This window comes from Carassius gibelio, chromosome B6 (genome assembly GCF_023724105.1).
Source record: "Carassius gibelio isolate Cgi1373 ecotype wild population from Czech Republic chromosome B6, carGib1.2-hapl.c, whole genome shotgun sequence".
NCBI lineage: Eukaryota > Metazoa > Chordata > Actinopteri > Cypriniformes > Cyprinidae > Carassius > Carassius gibelio.
Genome location: NC_068401.1, coordinates 27,150,433 through 27,165,938, shown reverse-complemented (window position 1 = coordinate 27,165,938; position 15,506 = coordinate 27,150,433). Strand labels below are relative to the sequence as shown.

The 15,506-nt window shown below is 37.1% G+C and overlaps 1 protein-coding gene across 7 annotated transcripts in view; it reads left to right on the top strand.

Moving 5' to 3' along the window:
* ptprfa (protein tyrosine phosphatase receptor type Fa) overlaps positions 1 to 14,566 on the top strand; it is a 204,898-nt gene extending 190,332 nt beyond the window's left edge. For all 7 annotated transcript variants that reach the window (XM_052558474.1, XM_052558470.1, XM_052558468.1 and 4 more), the window contains 11 exons: positions 864 to 987; positions 1,489 to 1,664; positions 2,877 to 2,996; positions 4,295 to 4,449; positions 4,533 to 4,818; positions 6,834 to 7,012; positions 9,669 to 9,795; positions 11,059 to 11,184; positions 11,256 to 11,410; positions 12,937 to 13,072; positions 13,195 to 14,566. In XM_052558474.1, coding sequence (XP_052414434.1) covers positions 864 to 987; positions 1,489 to 1,664; positions 2,877 to 2,996; positions 4,295 to 4,449; positions 4,533 to 4,818; positions 6,834 to 7,012; positions 9,669 to 9,795; positions 11,059 to 11,184; positions 11,256 to 11,410; positions 12,937 to 13,072; positions 13,195 to 13,263 — 1,653 coding nt within the window. In that variant the 3' untranslated portion in view covers positions 13,264 to 14,566. The remainder of the gene's footprint in view (positions 1 to 863; positions 988 to 1,488; positions 1,665 to 2,876; positions 2,997 to 4,294; positions 4,450 to 4,532; positions 4,819 to 6,833; positions 7,013 to 9,668; positions 9,796 to 11,058; positions 11,185 to 11,255; positions 11,411 to 12,936; positions 13,073 to 13,194) is intronic.
* The last annotated feature ends 940 nt before the right edge of the window (positions 14,567 to 15,506 follow it).

The following is a 15,506-nucleotide window of genomic DNA, read 5'->3' as shown; positions in this document are numbered from 1 at the left end:
AATATTTCACAATATTACTGCTTTTACTGTATTTTTGGTCAAATAAGTGCAACCTTGGCAAGCATAAGATTTATATTGACCCTAAAATATCTTAACTGACCCCAAACTTTTGAATGGTATTATGTTTCATATAGTTGATATGTTTAGTTTATTATAATTGCTCGCGTCTCCGAGCTGCAGTAATGTGATGCAGGGAGACGTCTGAACCTCACCCTCTGACCCGTTATCTCTGGATTAGGCAGATCTCTAAAGCGCCGGGCGTGATCGTGGACAGGTCATGGTAGAGATTCACTGTGTGGTGCGTCTGCTAGATTTTGCAGCATCAGTTCCTGCTGTGCCAGACTCATCTTACTATGAATGATTCATTGGTGCACAGTATTCCATGTAAACTTTCATCAAACTGAAATGAAACTTGCTCCACCTCTGAATGACTTTAGTTTTTAGCTGATGTCACCAAACGCTCTTATTTAAAAAAAACTGTTTTCTCTAGTCACCTGTCATATGAGCTTCCAGTCAGTTCCCTCTTTAAATTATACTGTTTCCCTCTTTCTTCCTTTCTTATTGAATATCCTGTTTCACTAAATCACATTATAGTAAAATAGGTTTTCATGAGTAGACGTGTGGTGGTTTGGCTCAACAGCGTAAGATTGCAGGCAGGACTTAATAATGGAAAGATAATGACAGATGAGGGAGTATTGAGGAAACCTGCTGGAAAACAGTCTGCAGAGGATTCAAATGATGTGAAAGAATGATTAAATTTTTCTCGAACTGGATCATTTCAAAGGTTAAATGTGTCTATTTTCTTCCTTTGTTGGTCAAGCTTTCTAACAAACTTGCTCATGTTTTGTCTTTGTGTTCTGTAGTCTGTTGACCCCGGCCAGCAGTTCACCTGGGAAAACTCCAACCTGGAGGTCAACAAGCCCAAGAACCGCTATGCAAACGTCATCGCTTACGATCACTCCAGAGTCGTGCTGACCCCCATTGATGGTGAGTCCAAAAACACACATATTTATACCAGTTTGAGGTCAGAGGGCATCATCATACACCCGGCGTAATGCGACGCAAGGAGCAGCGTAAGTGTGTCTGCTAGTTTCAGCCCGTCCAGCGCCACATCGTTTAATTAGCAAATGCATTTGCACCCATTTGTGCGCCCATGGGTGTGCTGGTCTAAAAAAGAGGTGTGTTCAGGTGCATTGCTATTTTGGCTCATTGCTATATAAGGAGCTGAAAATAGACTGCGCCATAGACCAACTCAAACCTGGTCTAAAGTCAATGTTTTTTCTTTGTTATTTAAAGAGCGTACACGCTGCTTATTAAACACAGGGATGCACAGCAGCACACAAACATGCCAAATATAAAAAATGAAAGGATTGCAATGCATAAGAATATAGGTTAATAAAATATATATATATATATATATATATATATATATATATATATATATATATATATATATATATATGTATAAAATGCACTGCTGAATCGTAGGTGTACCGGGGAGCGACTACATCAATGGAAACTACATTGACGGCTACCGCAAGCAGAACGCTTACATCGCCACTCAGGGTCCTCTGCCTGAGACGTTCAGTGACTTCTGGAGGATGGTGTGGGAGCAGAGGACCAGCACTATCATCATGATGACCAGACTGGAGGAGAAGAGCAGGGTGAGATTTCACTCCTCATCTCGTGTTGTCTGGTTCCTGCCCCAAACAGATTTCATTTTTGAATTTCTAGGATGTCAGATAATATCCCAAAAGCCTCGGGAACACATGCAAACACGTGCCTTGCCTGTGAATAACATAGGACAGGAAGTGAGCATAAGTGTCCTCACAGGACTGTTGAACAGGAAGTGATGTGTGTGTGCATGTGTGAGAGAGGGAGGAGTCACATGTTCCCTCACCTGCCGTGTGACCAGATGGTCATTCTTTTTTCCTCCACATGGTCAAGCTCAGTATACATGAACGCAAGCTTTCTAGTGGAGTTATGTACCTCACGAGTCACAATTATATTATTTTCTGTATAATATCAATTGATGAGATAAAGTGCATATGGATACATTTTCCATTTTATAGTCCATTTTAGCTCAAGTCCATTAAATAGCATTAATAGATACAACTTTTTGATAATATATTGGCAAATCAACATTATCTGAGATTAATAAATGCTTTAGATTTTAAAATATATGTTAACTAATATTAACAAATGGAAGCGTCACCAAAAATTATAATAATATTTATCATGCTTTTTTGATATGGTGGCCAATATTGTAGATCAGTACTACACAAATGTAATTTTACTGATTTATGTGTGTATTTATTTATTTTTCTGCAAAGTTTAATTCTATAATATGTGCTTATTAAAGTCATTAAAATGTTTTAATAAACTGTAGACAAGCACACTGTAATACACAGTTGCTGTGCTCTGTTTTCACAAATATATTGTGCATCGTTAGAAGAAACAGGATGATAATCATTCAACTTCTTTAATTCAAATGAAAGGTTTGATGAACCGGACATCTGGAACATCCTCAATTGGGAAAATGATTAAAGATGCAAAAAAATCTGGGAATTGGGTTAATCTGCCATATTTATTAATTATCTTAAATAAGTGCACAGATTGTACCTGTTCTTTGTTGAGGAAGGACAGCAGTGTTTACGGAAGCCCAGATGGGTCACGCTCATGCATCTCAACCCCAGACCTGTGTGTGTGTGTGTGTGTGTGTGTGTGTGTGTGTGTGTGTGTTTTCAGAGCCAGAGGTTGATCCACAGTTCTGGCCGGTCTGTGGTGCGTGGTGCCCCCATCTGCTTCAGCTTCAGTGGTCTCCTGTGCTCTTATGGCCCCTGATGTGTGATGTTTGTGTGTGTCTGTGATTGCAGGTGAAGTGTGATCAGTACTGGCCGAGTCGTGGAACAGAGACATACGGCATGATTCAAGTGTCCATGCTGGATACAGTGGAGTTAGCCACCTACAGCGTCAGGACCTTCGCTCTCTATAAGGTCTGTGTGTGGCGCTTTATAGATGATATAACTCTCGTTTCTTTTGTTTTTCTTTTGTTTTTGATTGTACCAGCAGTCAGAAATTATTTGATTTAAGTTGTATTCTGTTGAAAATTATAATGTAATGAAAATGGTATACACAAAACAACCAGAAATGAAGTTTTAGATGTTCCTTTTGATTTATGTCTGACACATTTTTCATTTTTTTAACCGTCAGATATGCTGCATTCACACAAATGACTAAAGCTTCTGCTCATTAATGCTGAAAATATCTTTCTGTGATGTTTAGATGTTTTACAGCAAATCTGAATAATCAAGATGGAAAAAAATCCTCAAAAACAACCTCATTAATTAACAGTAAAAGACAATTCTGCCAGTTGTATCCTGTAGTCTGCTAGGATACTAGCAACATTAAATAATAATAATAATTAAAACAATTATATAGGCTTTTATAGTAGATTAAATAATGACTGTACATTTATATTTAACTTATTATATTTTACAATTTATAGATAGATGCAAATTTGTAAATGGTTGTAAGTTAACAAGCCCATAGTTGTGATGTTACAAACTTAATGATTTCTGATTGATTTTATTTATTTATTTATTTATTTATTTATTTATTGCAGTTTAGTTTGTGGTTAAATTGTGGAGGGAGATTAATAGTATAAATCTATATATGTAATTAATTTTAATATGTATTATAAATAATAATTAAAATTATTATAAATATATTATTTGATATTGTCTTAACAAGACAAATCATTTTTCCATCACATACTGTACAGTCAAACCAAAAATTATTCAGACACCAGTTACATTTTTTATCTTTTTCACTAGTTGGTGGAGGATACTATAGTTCATGAATGTAAGTCAGGATAGCAAAATAAAGTGAAATCTGACATATTATACCCAAAAAATATTATTCATACAGTGGACTACAAGTAAAATTGAGACAAATTTGAGGAAAATGTTCAGACACTTAGAACTGACCATGTTTTGCTAATGAAAACTTTTATGACCACAGACTGAACAGAATTAAGCATTGCTTGATAACTGGTTGACCTAAATTGGCATTATCTAATGATATAAATAAATTTAACAGCTGAATAAATTTTGGATGATTGTAAAATATATTATATACCTTTCTATAAAAGTTATCTGACATTATCAGGATGCATTTGTTCTCACACAGTTTACCTCTTGACATATTTTATTACCATTTTCTGAACTATAGTTATATAATGTGTCTGAATATATTTCGTTTTGACTGTATCTCTTTAAATGTCTTGACACAGAATGGGTCAAGTGAGAAACGGGAAGTTCGGCAGTTCCAGTTCATGGCCTGGCCGGATCACGGCGTTCCCGAATACCCCACACCAATCTTAGCCTTTCTACGCAGGGTCAAGGCCTGCAACCCACCTGACGCCGGACCCATGGTGGTGCACTGCAGGTGGAGCATGATCTCCGCTCACGTATCTGTTAGCATGCACATGTGTCTGTGAGTTCACTCTACATCTGTGTTTCCCATGGCAGCGCTGGAGTGGGTCGGACAGGCTGTTTTATCGTGACAGAGGCCATGCTGGAGCGGATGAAGCATGAGAAGTCGGTGGATATCTACGGTCATGTGACCTGCATGCGTGCTCAGAGGAACTACATGGTGCAGACAGAAGATCAGTATATCTTTATCCACGAGGCCCTGTTGGAGGCTGCCACCTGCGGAAACACAGAGGTCCCGGCGCGGAGCCTGTACACACACATCCAGAAACTCACACAGGCGTCACCCGGAGACACCGTCACCGCCATGGAACTGGAGTTTAAGGTCAGAAAACACACACAGATGGCATCCTAACCTGCCACGACACAACAGGGTTACAGTTTTCTCGTCTCACTGAAGGCAAAACACAGCATGAAGGCACAAAATCACATCCGATCAGAATATGTCTGATGTTTAGTGCACAGCTCTATGGAACCAAAGGACAAAGCTATGCCTTGTTGCTTGTTAAAACATCTGATTAACATGCAAAAGATGGTAATCTAGAAATACAGCTGGAATAAACCGAAATAGAAATATTGGATGATAACAAACTAAATTATAAGTGCTTTATAAATGTTTATTATTATGACTGAAATAGGTTTAAGCTCAAGCATTTAAATTACCAGGTATAAGAATCAACATTGCTTATTGATAATGAAATATAAGTGAAGTAAACTTAATAATGTTGATTATTAAATTGATTATTAAAATTGAATGAATAACAGAATTACTCAAATGAAACCTGAAAATTTAAAAAATAAAATTTTACTCTTAAAATCAGGTCTCATTTGAAAAAACTAATTAAGTTAAAAATATCCTAACTAGCTGTTGGCTAAGGTTAACATTTTAATAGTGTATAAGTAAATGTTAAACTTAACATTAACTAAGATTAATAAGTGCTATGCAAGTACTCTTCTTGTTTTATAATATAGTTAAATAATGTAAACAAATTAAACATTATTGTAAAGTGTTAACATAAAATCATTCAAATATGAATACACAGTATAATAGTTCATAAGTAAGACTAAATAACACTGATTGTTACATGTTATTTCATGTTCAGTAATGCTACACTACAACAACAATTAAAAAAACTGCTGTAGAAAGAGAAAAGACATGCACGCTAAAGTTTTACCAAAGCAAAAGTGCACATTTGAACGGCTCAAACAGGAAGTTGAAGTTGACAGGCCGTATCTGTGACTGAGGTGAGAGTTATAGCTGCTTCATGCCTGAAAACACTCCTTTAACATACAGCAGCCGTCCTCAGAGACGCTCCACAGCCCGGACGATGAGGCTCAGAGTAATCAGGTTTTAATGATTATTACATGATGTTTGACCAGCGGATAAGAATGGTGTGATTCTGAAGGGCCAGTGCAGTCAGAGCTGTGTAGAAACATGTTTGAGTTTCCCTGCACAACATGAATGATTTTAATGGGCTGTTTTCCCATGATGCATCTTGCTGACATGCTGAGATTCAAAGAGCATGTATCATTTGAAGGTTTAGGACAAAGCCAGTCAAAACACCTCATTCTCCCCCAAAGAAAGATGTCAAATGTTGACGAGATTCAGTGTGGAAATCGACATTATGCCATGAATACTGAACTTGAGCTTGACCTTTGAACTCAGAGCATGACCAGTGCTGAATGGATTATTATACAGTATAATGATGCCAAATAAGATGCACACAAAAAGATGATATATTTAAAAGAAACATTTTATGGAATATTTATTCAAAATTTACACAAAGAAAAAGAAACTGACAGAATGCTAACGTCTGAAAGGCTAAAATGTCGTTTCATCAATAGTTTTTATTGATTTTTCATGTTTTTAAAAGAAGCTTTTTCTGCTCACTAAGGCTGCATTTATTTGCTCAAAAATTTTACATTCTGTAATATTATTGCAATTTATTGCTATTGCTATTTGAATATGTTTTAGGATGTAATTAATTCCTGTGATGCGCAGCTGTATTTCAGTATCATTACTCTCATCTTCAGTGTCACATGGTCTTCAGAAATCATTATAACTTGCTGATTTGCTCCTCAATATCATTATCAGTGTTGAATACAGTTGTGCTGCTTCATATTTTTGTGGAAACTGTCATTATTTTGATAAAGAGAAGAATATTTCTGTATAACCCATATTTTGTCCAATTTAATGCATCCTTTTTTCTTTTTTCAACCTTTGATTAGTAGTGTGTATGATTCTGTTTCAGAAGAAAGTAGTGTGTTGTATGTACAGTATGATTCTGTTTCAGTGTTTCAGAACAATATGAATGTGTTCTGTGTCTTTTCTCACCGCAGAAACTGGCCAACTCTAAAGCACACACCTCTAGATTCATCAGCGCTAGTCTGCCGTGCAACAAATTCAAGAACCGACTGGTCAACATCATGCCCTTCGAGTCCAGCCGTGTGTGTCTGCAGCCAATCAGAGGCGTGGAGGGGTCCGACTACATTAACGCAAGCTTCATCGACGGATACAGGTATGAGATTCCAGGTTTGCAAATGCGATTGAGTAAATTCCATTTCCTGTCATTTCAATTCAGCATCCTGTGGTGCTCGTTGAAGTCAAAGGGAGACAGATCTTAAATTCAGAATTTTGCCTGAAGTCATAAACAGAGATCTGAGAACCAATTGAGACCAACTGTGAATCAGACTCTGGAGAAATCTAATGAAAGACAGCGTGTTCTTCTGTAAAGGTGCTGAACGGCAGCTAGTCTCTCCGTCACTTCCCCCCTGTGTTTTTTGACTCCTGCTGGATGTGACAGCTCTCGGAAGTCTGCGTCTTCGTGTCTACTGCCTTTGTGCTGCTAGATGTCAGGACAAATTGTTCTTATTGGCAGGACTGTCTATAACTGGAGTGCTATCAGCACTGGGGAATCGGCGGAGCCCTGCGCCCACGAGCTGACAGGTGATGCACACAGTTCAGCGCACAAATAAAAGGATTACCCGTCATGAGGAGTCCGGTCTCCATGAACAGCTCAATCCATCACAGACGCACAGATAAACGCTCAGACTGCAGTGGGTTTGAGTCGAGCAGAGTTAAGGCATTATTCCACCATTAGTATTGATATTTTAACAAATCGATACAGATTTGTTTTCCGACCTGAAATATGAATGTTAAAGGCTGTGAATTAATTCTATAAACATCTACTCTGATGAGCTGTGTGTGTTTCAGAGTGAAGCATGACACCGTGTTCATTTATGTGCGAGTGGCTCATGATTCAGTGTTTTCAGTGTCTCTGTTGTCGGTGAATGCTGCTCCACATGAAATCTTCACCAGTGCTGTGAGTTTGGGACACTTTAACATGCCTTTGAAAATGCATCACACACCAACCAATTATAATGAGAAGTGTATTTGTCAGGAATAAATATTATCGTAATTTGTCTGTTGTTGTGTAAAATAATATTTAATAATTTAATACTTTTTACAGTACGATATTAATATTCAATAATAACGGAACATTTCTTTATTGCCCTAATTTTTATATTTAACAAAATAAATTTAAATTATAATAATAATTCATGTTTTTTGTTTCTGTTACAGTTCAGTATTGTCACTGCAGTAGTAATATTTATTTGATTTCATTTTTACATTTTAAATAATAAAATAAAAACACTATTTTTATATCATTTTTTAATATAACTTGCATTTTTACATTATTTTTAGCTGACTACATGCCTGGTTCTGTTACTATTTATGAATCGTTGTGTCAATATGTCTTATCATTTGACTTTATCCTTATTCTTTGAAACACATTATTTGAAGTTTAGAAGAATGAAGACACTGCTAATTAGACGGTTCAGCACTCATTATAGAAGCATGGCATCAAAATGCTGCGACTGACCAATCAGAATTAAGTATTTCAGAGTGTGCAGGATTCATTAAGTATGAATAGTGTTAAAGGCATGCTTATTTTGTAAGCAATTACTTTTCTATAGACAGTATCTATGTGGTGTGCTGTGACTATAGTCTCTGAGAGTCATTGATTCAGTTCAGCTTTCTGCCACAGTGAACATTTACTGCAAATATCAGTGCATCAGATGAATAGTCCTTTACTACATCCTGAATCAAGCACTGCTGCTGAGGGGTCATGTGAGGCGTAGGGGCGGATGTGTCCAGCAGGTGTGTCAAGAATCTGGGCTCATTATTGGCCCTTAATCAAATTAACAGCCAATCAAAGAGCTCTCACTGCATCTGCTGCTGTATGAAGTGTAAACAGTGTAATTGGCAGCAATCATGCTTGTAATAAAGGGCAGAGGGAGAAGGGCTTCCACATGCTTTTAGCTTGATGAGTCTGTGTGTGTGTGTGTGTGTGCGCGCGCGCCCTGCGTGAAGATGTGTTCACTCATACAATGACCAAAAGTCAGTGAGAGTAACTGATCATTAACAATATGTGTGTGTCTAAGGAAGCTACATTATATGCAAATAAGCAGTGATGTAAGATATTGTAGTACAAGACACTGGACATGAGTTTAGAATTTCAATATAAGAGATATTCACCACAATATCACACCACTAAGATGTCATAAAAAAATGATTAAAAGTTCAATTTTAATGTTGACTTGAGAAAGCCTTGCCTAAAGTTTGAAGGTGTTAAGGTCATGCAGTCTATCAGATTATGGATGGACGGACGGACAGAAAGATAGACAGATAAATAGATTTAAGTGGCAGTACAGTCAATCAGAAGTGCTGTGCTGATAAAATCACTGTAAGAGAATAATGAAGCTGCTAAAGTCAGATTAGACATTTATTGTTCAACACCTCAGAGATGCATTTGCTCAGTTTATCTCAAAAAACAATTCAGCAGGATCTCACAGCAGGACAGCAGCACGAGTGTGACGCAGTCAGAGTGATCTAGAGCCTCATCCTCCACACCCAGCGTCTTTCTCACCCCTTCTGTGTCCTCTCTCTCTCTCTCTCTCTCTCTCTCTCTCTCTCTGACTGCAGCTTTAACTCCTCTCTTTCTGTGTTGTGCTTGTATGATCACAGACGGAGCAGCAGCGCCTCCTGCTGTTAGACTAGAGGAATCACTCTTCCCTCAGTCTTCCCACGTCACTCCTACAGAGGGCTGTTCATTAGCACTCTGTCTAGATTCTTGAGTTTTCAAGCTGTATCTTAATGTGTATTTCCTGCAGGCAGCAGAAGGCATATATCGCCACACAAGGTCCTCTCTCTGAAACCACAGAGGACTTCTGGAGGATGCTTTGGGAGCACAATTCCACCATCGTGGTGATGCTGACGAAGCTCAGAGAGATGGGACGGGTGAGTCCACGCCATTGTGAACAAAGTCAATGTGAATGGCTCTTTGAAACCCATTTTACTTCTGTAACGTGAGTGAAACAAGATCTTCAAAACGGCAAAATGCATGGCAGCTCTTGATTGCATCCATTGGGAATTGATTGGAGTGTGAAATGTTGTTCATCTTTGATGTCCTGTCGACTTTAAAACTGGGTTGTTTGAAAACATTTTCATTACTTGAAATAAAATAGAAACAGATATTTTATATTTCAGCTAGCTGCCAAGGCTAAACTAAAATGTAATACAAACTACTGTATAAAGACATATTTATAATAATATTATTATTAATAATAATATTAACAAAAATTATAAGTATCAATGCTGTTAAAATAAAACGCTTTTCTCAAAACACATTCAGCTGTTTAAATCTTTGATTCCATGCCACACATTGCAACACTTTTGCTTTTTAGCAGCCAAACGTGAAGTTTATAGAAATATGAAGAGGAGAACTGCACAGAGAAACAGTTGTAATAGTAGACTGAATTACAACGCAGCTCATGAAGTTGTGTGTGATTGCCTTTTAGTCTGTTCAAGGTCATGGAAAATATATGTTCTTGTGCAGCTTTCATGAGCAGAAGGTTTACATGGATCTGCTTTCTTTTTTTATGAATCATTCAAAAGTCCCGTCAGGATTTCAAAAGACTTTTTTTCTCATTTTGCATCCCAAAGTCATTTGCTGCAGCTTTTTTCATTATTTAATTCTGTTAGTACTGTTCAATACTATATAATACTGTTAATATAAATAACTTTGTGCATAATTACTGAACTCGATTGTGGTTTGGCAGTTGAACACACATTGATCAATTTGTTCAGATTTATAGATTTTAATTAGTTACTATTTATTCTCTAAAAGGAAAACTTATGCAAAAATGCCAGCTGCTGCAAATAATGAGAAGGCTGGTTATATTTGCATTCATTGTTGCAACTGCATGATCGCAAAACCCTGGAGGGAATGATTTAAGTGTATCAAATAACAATAACCAAATAAACATGCAATGTGGATGCATGTCTGAAAACACTGCTGCAATTATGACAAAAAGTTCTCCGATTCTCGAATGACTTATGAAATGTTAATGATGCTGAAAATCAGCTAGTTGTATGCTGGCCTCAGGATGTCATTCTGTGCATTACACCACAGAGACCAAAGGCAAAAAACTAAAAATCTAAATAACGTTGGTGTTTGGCCGAGTGTGAGCTGCTCCTCTAATCTTGTGTTTGGCTCCACAGGAGAAGTGTCATCAGTACTGGCCTTCAGAGAGATCTGCGCGCTATCAGTATTTCGTCGTGGACCCCATGGCTGAATACAACATGCCGCAGTACATCTTACGGGAGTTTAAAGTCACAGACGCCAGGGTGAGTCGATCAGACGTGACCACATGACTTCAGCTGTGCAGTGTCTTTAAATCACACTCTCATTCTCTCAGGATGGCCAGTCCAGGACGATCCGCCAGTTTCAGTTCACCGATTGGCCAGAACAAGGCGTGCCAAAGACAGGAGAGGGCTTTATTGATTTTATTGGCCAAGTCCACAAAACCAAGGAGCAGTTTGGACAGGACGGACCAATTACTGTCCACTGCAGGTGAGAAGAGCATGGCTGATGTATTACATATACAAAATGTTGTAAATCTATATTAAAAATGTCTCAGTCTAAGATTTTTCTGACTATCTCCGAAAGCTGACTTTGTATCTGTACAGGACAGTTTAAAAGTTTAGGGTCAGAAACTTTTTTTTTTTTTTTTTTTTCAAAATAAAATTGGTAACACTTCAGTATAGGAACCAGTTCTCACTAGCTGCGTATTAACATTTATATTACTAGCATATAGGCTGTTTATTAGTAATTACATTTACATTACATTTATTCATTTAGCAGACGCTTTTATCCAAAACGACTTACATATGAGGACAATGGAAGCAATCAAAGAGCAATGATATATAAGTGCTATAACAAGTCTCAGTTAGGTTAACACAAATGAAAAGAAAACAGAATAGAAAAAGAATAGAGCAAGCTAGTGTTAGAGGTCTTTTTATAATTGTATATTAAATAAAAAGAAAATAGATAGAATAGAAAAGGATTAGAAAGGTAGTTAGATTTTCTTTTTTTTTTCCTTTTTTTTAAGAATAGAATTAGAAAAGTGAGTGCTAAAGTTAGAGGGTCAAATAAAGATGGAAGAGATGTGTTTTAAGCCGATTCTTGAAGATGGCTGAGGAAGGGATTGAGTTAGGGAGGTCAATTTAGTGTAAAAGTCTGTAAAAGTGCAGACTTCACTTGCAGAACGCAAGCTTCTAGAGGCACATAAGTCTGAAGTAATGAATTTAGGTAAATGAGTGCAGAGCCAGTGGTAGTTTTGTAGTCAAACATCAATGCCTTGAATTTTATACGAGCAGCTATTGGAAGCCAGTGCACATTGATAAACAGAGGTGTGACGTGTATTCTTTTCGGCTCATTAAAAATTCTAATTAATTATAAAGCACATATTCTACATCTCTAATCCTATACAATATCTCAACTTAACAACTACAGTAATTAGGAGTTTACCAAGGCAAAACTTATAAATAATACTTAGTAAACCACAGGAACTTGACCCTAAAATAAAGTGTAACCAATAAATGAATACTTTTATTCAGCTAGTATGCATTAAATTGATCAGAAGTTAAATTAAAGACATGTATAGTAAAAGATTTATAATGTGCATGCTGTTCTTTTAACATTTCTATTCATCAAAAATTTCAATTGATTTTTTAAAAAATTAATTGGTCAAGAAATAAAAGCCAAACTGTTTTCAGCATGTGTCTTGAATAGCAAATCAGTATATTAGAATGATTTCTGACGAATCATGTGACCCTGAGGACTGGAGTAATGATGGGTTAGGGTTTTGGTTTTCATCATAGGAATAAATTACATTTTACAATATCTTCAAATAGAAAACAGCTATTTTAATTTGTAAAAATATTTTACAGTTTTAGTATATTTTTGATCAATTTATAAAGGCACCTTTGGTGAACAGAAGAGACTTACTAGAAACAAATGTATTCGACCCCAAACATTTGACCTCTAGATGTTGTGTGTGCAGTACATGTGCTGAACTCTCTCCCTCTCTCTCTCAGTGCTGGTGTGGGCAGAACAGGGGTCTTCATCACTTTAAGTATTGTTCTGGAGCGGATGAGGTATGAAGGAGTAGTGGACATGTTCCAGACCATAAAAACGCTCCGCACGCAGAGACCTGCCATGGTACAGACCGAGGTAAACCAGACACCCCAGCAATACTTCACATGTCATCATTTACTCCAAATTAGACTTTTTATTTTTTGCCAAAGCATTAGTTTAAGGTGTTGTAATGATGCTTGTTTTAACTGTGTGTGCAGGACCAGTACCAGCTGTGCTACAGAGCCGCTCTGGAGTATCTTGGCAGCTTCGATCACTATGCAACGTAACCACTCCCAGAATGCCTCAGAACGGAGAGCCGCCACTTGTTTCTGAGCCATAATCATCCTACCTATTGAGTCACCACTGCTGGAGGGAGAGAGAGAAACAGACAGAGAGAAAGGGCAGATCAGAGAGAGGAGAAATCACTGGATCCTGTTCCTGTCTCTGAAAACAGCGACAAACGCTTCGTTCTGGTCTCTAATGCACAGCTCCTGTCTCTCTATTACCTTACCGCTTTATGATTACGATCATTTCATTTTCATATCGATCAATCGTCCACCGTTGTTTTTATTATTATTATTGCATCATCATTACGATTGGTTTATCTGTCAGAAATACAATATTTGTATCATTTATGCTGATCATTGCATATCTAAGGGGATATTTTTATTCTTATTTTTTTCTTATTATATTATTGTTATTATTCCTTTATAAAAAAAAAATCGTATATATGTTTAGTTGTTTTTAGCACATGTGGACATGTATTTTCACATGACCCAGGTTACTAATACTATAAGAGGTGTACTCAGAGCTGCTGATGATTTCTTACTTTTTATCATTATTATATTTTAATGATCTACTTTTATTTGGTGGGAAAAGGGGAACTTTTATAAAGAAAAATATACAATTAAAACAACCTTTTCACCTCCTGATACTTTATAAAACAGTATAATCAAGTATAAAAGAGATGAAACGCTCACACGCGAGTTAGTGACCTTAATGAACCTGCCGTCGTTAAGGACACTGAATGAACCAATGAAACGAGAGAACGCTTTCTGGAAACCCTCCATTCTCGAGTGAAAGAAAGACGAGAGAAATGGTGTTCCTGCTGCCACAGTAAAGTCTTTATCCCATGCCGGGTCTGCTGAGGTCAAAGGTCAGGCCTCGACCCGACAGACCTGTGCACACACACACACACACACACACATGTACAGTCATCGTGTACCTCCAGTAGAACCACGGCCATCCGTCATTCGCTCCGTCTAGCAGCTGAAGAGGGGAAAGGCAGAGGCTGGGAACACAAAACCTCCTGGACTCTCCGTGCGTGGTATTAACGGCCATCCGATCATTTCTCACTGTGGCTCGTAAAGACAAATCTCCCGTAATATGTGCATACTCAAGTGTTTCTTTCCTCCTATGGCCTGAGCACAAAGTAAGATGAAAAACACGGACACGGGAAGAATTCATTTGACTTTGTGTTCACATAGAGACAAAACGGCATTCAATCTGTTGTACAGGCGCTCTGTTTTCTATTTGTTAATAAAAAAGGAGAGAAATATGTGTTAATAAAATGCTTAATTGGGTTTTGTACATGTTTATTGTGGGCCTTTCACTGCTGGGTCTCGGTTCCTTCAGCACATTTCCCAGGAACAGATGGCTGGTCCCTCTCCGGTGTGTCCGTGTCCTTGCCAGAAAGCCAAAGCTAGTCAGCCCACCGGTCTTTGTGGTTAAATGTGAAGGCATGTGGACTGGATTCTGCCTGTTCTACATGATTCATTAGTTCTGGAACACCTGGAGACATTAGTCCTCCAAAAAACTCAGCGACCGGACAGGAAAGTTTACTAATTCTATTGGAAGCTAATTATCTCACTAATTAGGCACAAACTGTCCCTTTGGTCTGAGGTCAGAGATGTTGTTTCCCATTGTAGATTAACAAATAATTAAGCCTAATTACCAGTTTGCAGACAATGATCAATGTCTTTGTTTATTGCTGGAGAGACACAGATCATTTAAGAGCACATTTTTAACAGGTGGTCTGAAAACTAACAAATAAATAACCAACAGGCATTTTTCGATAGTGAAGATGCAAAATGTAGTAAATTTATACTCTCTGTTTTTTTTTTTAGTGCTATGTTTTTGCAATAGTATTATCTGTTGAATTTATATATTTGTATTAGTTTAAGAAATAATTTCTATTTTCTATATAATCTATATATGCATGGCTATGCAAAGATCTATGATATGGGATATACAAACGAGTCTACAGTAATATATTTAATACAGTGCACCACATCTAAATAGTTGCATGTGGATTTAATAAGTCAGATGAGATGTATAAAGTCAACCTTACATGGATAATTAATATTATATAATCTATATACTTACAATTATATGACTAACATGATCCATACACAGTCATCTATACAAAATATATACAACATTCATATACTATACTCATACATGTGATTCTGTATAATATTTAAAACATAAGCATGTGTCAGTATATCACTTATTTAAGTCACTTTAAGGG